The sequence below is a fragment of the Procambarus clarkii genome, chromosome 8 (assembly GCF_040958095.1).
Source record: "Procambarus clarkii isolate CNS0578487 chromosome 8, FALCON_Pclarkii_2.0, whole genome shotgun sequence".
Classification (NCBI taxonomy): Eukaryota; Metazoa; Arthropoda; class Malacostraca; order Decapoda; family Cambaridae; genus Procambarus; species Procambarus clarkii.
This window is the reverse complement of record NC_091157.1, coordinates 52,342,377-52,350,878: the sequence shown is the minus strand read 5'-3', so window position 1 is coordinate 52,350,878 and position 8,502 is coordinate 52,342,377. Positions and strand designations below refer to the sequence as shown.

Here is an 8,502-nt window from a genome sequence, read left to right as displayed (position 1 = left end):
CTAAGTCAATAATTTATGTTCCTAATATAATATAATAATAATAATTCAAATAAACTAATTGGAAACAATTTATTGAAAATAAAGTAAATCAATCGGCCTATTAGGCAAATCGGGGATTGCATAGTAGGGCAAGAAGTGAGTTCTGGCTACTAGGTACGACATATATATATGTGTATGTATATATATATATATATATATATATATATATATATATATATATATATATATATATATATATATATATATATATATATATATATATATAAAAGATTTCTTACATTCTTGAACAGACACTAGCATGCATAGCTTTTTGGGCAAGTCCTTAATCCTAATTTTAACACTCACATTCCCAGTAAGCAGCTCATATCAGCTGTCTAACTCCCAAGTACCTATTTACTGTTAGGTGAATAGGTGCATCAGGGCAAAAGAAACTGCCCATTTGTTTCAGCATCTAATAAAAATAGAACCTTGACCCTTAGGATTACAAACCCAGAGCACTGTCCACTGAGCCGTCAGGCTCTGATGTTAATTTTAATATTACTGTGAACTGGAATACATGAAATAAATTATATCAGCAGTCAAGTATAATACAACTAATAATTGAATTAATAGTGGTCCAGAACGGACCGAAACGTCTTTGTATTTTCATCTTTTTGTGTGTGGTTAAGACAACATTCTTCAGCAACAATATTGTGACTCATCAGCTGTATAAAATACAACTACTTTATACAACAAATCAGTAATGTAATTGTGGAACCTAAAAACTTGTCTAAAATATATACAAGTTTTGCTTTGAATTTAAAAAACGAAGAATGAGTTTTTATTACCTTTAATAGTTGAATCTTCAGACAGTCTTCGTTTTTTCTTCATTTTCTTTAACTTAAGCTCTTGCTCCCCATTCTTTTCTTTTGCCTCACTGATGTTGATATCTTCTTGGGCATCTATATTATTTGTTGGTATCTTGTTGACACTTGATCCATTGTCCTGCATGTATGCTGAAAATTAAGAAACATGCGTAAATTTAATATGGTATCATCATTACAAAATATGTCCTCCAAAAAACTTTAATTGAAAGAAACACTGAAATGTGAAATTTGGCAGCAATGATTAACTATGTCATTATGGGAATTTTGGTACCCATATGTAAAGGAAGTCTCATTATCTGATGATATAGACCTGATGCAAAGTAAAGTGTGTCAAAATTATTTGCACACCCTCCTCCACTATGTGATGGAGTGAAAAAAGAAATGTGAATTCGGATAATTCTATAACAAATGTTCAAGACATGAGGAAATATTTCATTCAAAATGATCTGCTGCCAGAAATCTTGGTCAAATATCACCAGTTTGCTAACTGTATGTAGTAACTAAGTGATTGTAACCTATCCACCGCTGTCCACTGGATGGAGGCAGTGTGCAAGATAAACATATCAATTGTGACACTAGCTCTCCACACATGTCAGTTGCTTAATTTAAAATCTGTACTCATGGTCGGTCTCGAGCCCCTTGTCAATGTAGTGATGTGCATGGAATTATGTAATTAGGTCATCAAGATTGAAACTTGCTTAGCTAAAATGAATTGCTTGGTTCAGTCCCGGAGCCAATTAATTATGTGCCTCTGCAACCATTTCCACTACCGCTAACAACATGGATATGGGATGCATAATATATGAACTAAACTACAGTACTATGTAAATGCTTTTCATTATTGCCAACACAAAGGAACATGCAGGTTTTATGATTTTCATTGTTAGCTTATGCAAAATAATAATAATAATAATTACCAAGATAAAACAATTCGGTGAGATTATTAACATTTTTGCTTGACAGACCACTTCCTGGTAGCATGCCCTTTGTGGTATTTCTATTGCCGACCTCGTGGGCCTCGTAGCCTGGTGGATAGCGCGCAGGACTCGTAATTCTGTGGCGCGGGTTCGATTCCCGCACGAGGCAGAAACAAATGGGCAAAGTTTCTTTCACCCTGAATGCCCCTGTTACCTAGCAGTAAATAGGTACCTGGGTGTTAGTCAGCTGTCACGGGCTGCTTCCTGGGGGTGGAGGCCTGGTCGAGGACCGGGCCGCGGGGACACTAAAGCCCCGAAATCATCTCAAGATAACCTCAAGACCTTAAAATAGATGACAGCAACTTGATAACCACCACCTTGTAGTTTAGAGACCTGCAATACAACAAAATAGTTACAAATATAACTAAAATATTTTTAGTGTTAATTTGAACACAGTGTTCAAGAGATATGGCTTCAATTATAAAAAAAAAGAGATTAACTTTATGATTACAGAATATAAGATGGGATAACCATAAGCTTCTGAAACAGACAGCATCCCTCCCTCATACAGCATTGGGTACATCTGCAAAAGTGCAGAAGTACCGAAGTAGCTTAAGATGTACTTGTCTTACCTAGTTTAAGAGACCTACTGATAGTTATATCATTAAAGTATAATTACATAACTAATGGAAATTAAAAAAATATAAAATAACACAGAAATACTTATATAATGCACATTACTTTATTATTAACATCAATAAGTACAGTATACATCAAAATTGAAAATGTTAATACTAATTAATTATCAAATGGCTTAAAATCTGTTTATTTGTGGGAAAATTTAAAACCTAACAGAATGGATATTAATACAATATGATACAATTCTAATTGAAGAAATAACAGAATGCATGAAATACTTACAGATTTTTTCATGGCTTTAAATGATCTGCAAAGGTTTTGATGCTTAGCAGCTCTTCGACCCATTTCCTTATATTTCTCCTCCCGCTCTACATCATCCTTACGCTTTTCATCTATAAAGCTGTGTCCACAGTTGCAGAAATGTCGACGAACACTAATGCCATTACTGCAGATGGGACAACACCGCTGGAAAGGTTTCTTCTGGCCTGTAAATAAAGATAATCTGGGCAATCATAAAAAAAGAGTAAAATGTTTAAAATGTAATACAGTGGTACAAAAAACACAGTAGCAGCATAATGAAAGACCACAAAGCAGTACAGTGCTACAGAAGACTGAGCGGAGAATTGTGATTGTATTATTGAGAACCTGTACAGCACCAGATTTTATTAATTACACAAGTAAACCAAATTTAATATGTTTAAATAAGAGAATAATAATCTGGAATTTTCAATGTAAATCAAAATTGCAATTTGTGAACTGCAAATAATTGAATTGGGACTCAAATACTTATTTGACTAAGTTTTTTGATCTTCCAATAACATTAAATTAATATTCAACTTAACTAACATTTTGTGGTATTAATAAAGTTTGAAATAGATATGCAATTCTAACAGACAAAATTGACAAAACAAAATTAAGTTTTTATACTCTATATCTAATGATAATATGAACTTACACCCAAATAAAATTAATAACATACAAAAATAAAATTTAAAGTATATATTATAAACAAATCACAATTATAATGTAACTTACTTGAATTACTGGAAGCCATTGCTGTAATGTTCTCTCAGATAGAATTGTTGACAATGTTGTAATGTTGCAATTGATAATGTTGTCTGATTTAAATTTTACCTAAAAAAACAAAAATAAATTATTAACAGATATACAATAGCATCAGTTTAGATTAATTATAAAAAAACAAAAATGCATATTTTTCATATATATTTTTTCATGCAAATTTTTCTACCTTGCATATAAATGCAAGGTAGAATGCATATATGCACCACTAAGATGGTGGTGCATGTATTTTATAACACATTTGAACAATGAAACTCTACAGATGATACAGAAGACACAAGAAAATTGGCACTGTAGGAGACATTGAAAAAACAGAAATAACATGATTTTAACAGTGATAAGTTACAGGTGCTGAAGTATGGTAGAAACGAGGAAATTAAATGAAACAAGGAACACAGGACAATCAGACCTACTCTAAGAAGGAAAAAACATGCAAGAGATCTGAGAATTACGACGTCTGACGACCTCACACTTTGTGAACATAACCGAGCAAATATAGAGGCGGCCAGAAAAATAATGGAATGGTTTATGAGAATGTTAAAATTCAAAGACCCCACCCACAGTAATGCTAATACTATTCAAATAACTGGTGCTGTCCCATCTTGAGTATTGCTCGGTACTGACTCCCCCTTTCTGAAAAGGAGAAATCTCTGAATTAGAGGAAATAAAGAGACCATAAACAGCAAACATATAAATGATAAAACATCTAAATAATTGAGACCGTCTCAAAGCTCTCAAAATGTACTCTCTGGACAGGAGACAAGAATGGTATCAAATAATACATATATGTAAGATACTAGAGGGCCAGGTCCCAAATTTGCACAGCATAATATAACAACATACTGGAGCTAAAGATACAGAAGGAAATTAATAATAGGTGTCATAGGTACAATCAGAGAGCAGAGTCTTAACAGTAGGGGGTTCAATGGCTGTTTGCTAGGCTAGGCAAGGGTAGACTAGGCTTGGCTAGTGTTGGCTAGGTTATGCTAGGAAGAAGTAGGCTAGGCTGATTTACTCCACCAGTAACTGGCGGTCTGTCTAATTACAAGCTACCACAAGCTACACAAGCTTCACATAGCTTCCTGGCAATATGTTAGTAATGAATAAATAAGATATATTTACTCATTATAATATTGGTACTGAATGTACAACACGAAAAAACATAATTTTAATCTGAAAAAGTATCTCTTTATAAAGAAATTAGACGAAAATAAAGAAATGGTGACACCAAATCAAGTCGACGATCCAAGCATCGGTTAGGTTAGGTTAGGTTTGGTTTGGTTAAGCTAGGTTTGGTTTGGTTAAGCTAGGTTAGATTTGGTTAGGTTAGATTTGGTTAGGTTAGATTTGGTTAGGTTAGATTTGGTTAGGTTTGATTAGGTTAGGTTAGGTTAGGTCAGCCTAACATATCATATTTATTCATTACTAACGTATTGCCAGGAAGCTTTGTGAAGCTTGTGTAGCTTGTGGTAGCTTGTGGTAATTAGACAGACCCGTAATTGGGGGGAAAGGGGGGAGGGGGGAACCTCAATATAAGCCTAATTTGTAGCTTCCTGTTCTCCGACACAATGATTTATTTTACGTCAGGCTTTCAGCACAGCCGCATAAAAAAACCTGGTTATTTATTTATTAATATACGAGATGGTACACTGGGGGTTGAGAGAGAAAATAGGAATAATGATGATTTTACAATCTTGCCCGAAACGCTATGCGTACTAGTGGCTTTAGGTATTGTATGTACTACCTCTATCTATAAATCAAACAGAATGTTTGTACTGTAACTCTGCATCTATGTATATATTTTTCCTAAATAAATTATTATTATTATTGTAAAGCCACTAGCACGCATAGCGTTTCGGGCAAAGATCCCGTACCCAGAAGCTGGGTATCTTTGGTTGCCCTGTGACTACTCTTATGACATTCCCTAACTCTTATGACATTCCATTACAGTATTGTTAAACTAATAACAATGAACAGTAGTTCAATATTACCGGAATAATCCAACTCATGTGGCCATGTTTTTGTTGTGAAGCGCGGTCGTTCAGTTCGTATACATCATACCTTCTTACGAAGGTTAGAGTCTTAAAAATGTCTTACCATTGCTAAGAAATCATAAGATATAATTATTTACAATAATACACTGGTTGTTTTTGTTGATTTAGGGGCGATGACATGAGTAAACTGGTTATCTTGTGATGATTTAGGGGCAACGAACTGTGGTTATTAGACTATGTTTTGTACATAAGCAAAAAACAAGGTGTAATTCTTTTAATTATAACAATAATAACGACAAAAAGTTAATAATTAATGTACTTGTCAAGCAAAATTCGCAATATCTTAGTTTTCTTTAGAAAAAAAATAAAAGACATCTGGAAAAAGATCTGCAGACTATGTCTTACATTTTATTCCGTTATATACACTAAAAGAACAATTAAACGTACACTATCGCCCGTGCCTGGTGCACGAGCACCAGGCACGGGCACCGGGAGCATCCCAGACACTGACTTAATCGACTGAGATTAAGGCAGTGTTATTTTCATTCCTTTAAAACAAGGAAATCTCATTCTTAAACTGTATAACATGAGCTGCGCAATAATTTTTTGCTGATCTTCAATAAAGAAATTCTGGAGGGCTTGTGCAAGGATTAGGCTGAGTTAGCCTAGTTTTTACTGCATATCCGTTTCTGGTTACTCAAGGGTGACAGTGGCGGGCAACACGAGAATAAATATTTGTATAAATTCCAATTTCGATCCGATCTACTTGGGGATAGTTTACAAATGTTCGCCATGAAATTTACGTTTTCTCTAATAGCCGAAGAGCTTATTTGAGAAAACAGTATGGCATTGAATCAGCGTGGTAAAACAATTGTATTATTGACACGACGAGTATAATCGACGTAGTTTTTATATATGTTGCCGGTCGAACACATCCTTATGTGACGTTTTATACTTATGTTCTTCTAGAACATTCTATTGCGAACACATTGGTACAAAAATGAAATACGTACATCGAAAACTAATGTCAGAACTGACAAGAGTATACACTGTTAAATATGGCCGCTCGATCGCCGATACACTAATTTCATTTGGGGAAATGTATTTTTTCATACGCCGTTTCGCGACAATTATTTATAACTGATATAAATGTTGCAAAAGAAGTTTAGGATTAAGTAACATAGTCTAAGTCTACTTTCAAGTGTGGTCTAGAGCAGACACTTGCGAGATACTCTACCAACGCTCAGTGCGCTCAACTCACACCAACGTATCACCTGTGTACTTCTGTATATTCGACCAAATATATATATAGTATCTTAGTGTCTGTGTTTATTTGTCACCATACTTTACGTAACAATAGAACCGTTACATTGGAATAATATTAGAGAGAGTTAATATATATAAATATTTAGGCATATATGTTGGATATACCCATGAGAGTTTGGAAGCTGAGATGAACAGACTGTTGGGTCAATGTCGGAAGAGATTACAACCTCTGAAGGCTTTGGCATGCTGTGGAAAGGGAGTGGGAGTCCCTGTGCTACGAATGTTATACTTGAGTACTGTAAGATCTCTTATTGATTATGCCGCACCTGTCATTTCTTGTTTTGGTAAAGGTAGGATGGGCAAGTTGGAGAAGGTACAAAATGAAGCAATGAGAATTATCTTAGGATGCCCAAGAAATGCTATGATTGAGATAATGAGGATGGAGTTGAATCTGCAGAGTATTGGGGATAGAATTTCAGAGATAAATGTAGCCTCTGCCATTAGATTAATGAGAGGTGGGGGAGCTAATGAATTAATCCTCTCGGTTCAAAAGGTGGGAAGTAGTGAACAGTGTATGATGAAGAAGAGAGTATATATGAATAAATTATGTTCTAATGTTATAAAGTATGATGTTATTACAGAGTGTATTGCTGTGCCCAAGAGAAAATTTACACCACCATGGGAGGATTGTAATGTAGATGTAGTAATTACTCCCTTGCATAAGAAAAAAAGTATGTATGAAATAGGAGAGCTGAGGGCAACATATGATTGTATAATTAGAAAACTGCCTACGGAAAACACTCTACATGTATATTGTGATGGGTCAGTAGCTAGGGATGGGAAGGCAGGATGTGGAGTCTTGATCAGGGAGTACACTGACATCGGCACTGTAGATACTGTTATTGGACGCCGCTTAACTGACAATGTCTCTTCAACGCAGGCTGAACTCCAAGGAGTATTAGCAGGACTACAGGAAGTAGTCAAATGTGGAAAAAATGCTTGCTTCTTTATTGACAGCAGAGGAGCGTTAGAGTCTTTAAATAGCAGACGCCCAGTATATCAGAATATTGTGATAGAGTGTAGAGAGAATGTTAAGAGACTAGAAAAAACTGGGTATAAAGTAAGATTCATGTGGATCCCTTCACATGTGGGAATACTGTTGAATGAGGTAGTTGATGACATAGCGAAGAGAGCCACTGAAAAAACTCTTGTTGATGTTGTATGTCAGTTAACCTTGAAACAAATAAAAACAAGACTCAAGGTGATTCAGGAGGGTGAAGAAATGATAAAGAGAATGGCAATGGTGGACAGTAGTAACACACTTAAGAATTATTCAATAATAAATACAAATTCGTCCTTCACTTATGGTAAAGGAAAGTCTACTTGGAAGGATTCAATTTACATGAGATTACGATTAGGATATAAATATATCTGGCAATACGGTGTTGATGTCAGTGAAAAAGATAAGGAGTGTAAATTATGTAGTATGCCGTCCGCCCACACCTTAGAACATTATGTATTAGAGTGTCACCTTATTGAAAAATATAGAAATAAGGAAATAAATAGTGTACCACATCAAATTGTTTGGATGTGTGATAATGGTATAATAGACAGTATACTTAGGAGCTACAAGAATTTTGCCCCAAGAATGTAACAATTATATGCTGTACTTGCTGTATGCAATGTTAAATGGGATTTTTGTACTGCTATATGTCTATTTGTACTCACTGAATTTGTGCG

General features: G+C 34.8%; 1 protein-coding gene across 4 annotated transcripts in view; it reads right to left on the bottom strand.

Moving 5' to 3' along the window:
* Positions 1–5,651, bottom strand: part of LOC138359395 (glutamic acid-rich protein-like) — a 15,042-nt gene extending 9,391 nt beyond the window's left edge. The window contains exons 1-6 of one of the 4 annotated variants that reach the window (XM_069318536.1): positions 5,494–5,651; positions 4,064–4,135; positions 3,458–3,556; positions 2,705–2,907; positions 2,016–2,176; positions 828–995 (exon numbers count right to left, since the gene is read on the bottom strand). In XM_069318536.1, coding sequence (XP_069174637.1) covers positions 828–990 — 163 coding nt within the window. In that variant the 5' untranslated portion in view covers positions 991–995; positions 2,016–2,176; positions 2,705–2,907; ... (1 more) ...; positions 4,064–4,135; positions 5,494–5,651. The other 3 variants (XM_069318542.1, XM_069318534.1, XM_069318527.1) reach the window with 3 other exon arrangements.
* Between the last annotated feature and the right edge of the window lie 2,851 nt (positions 5,652–8,502).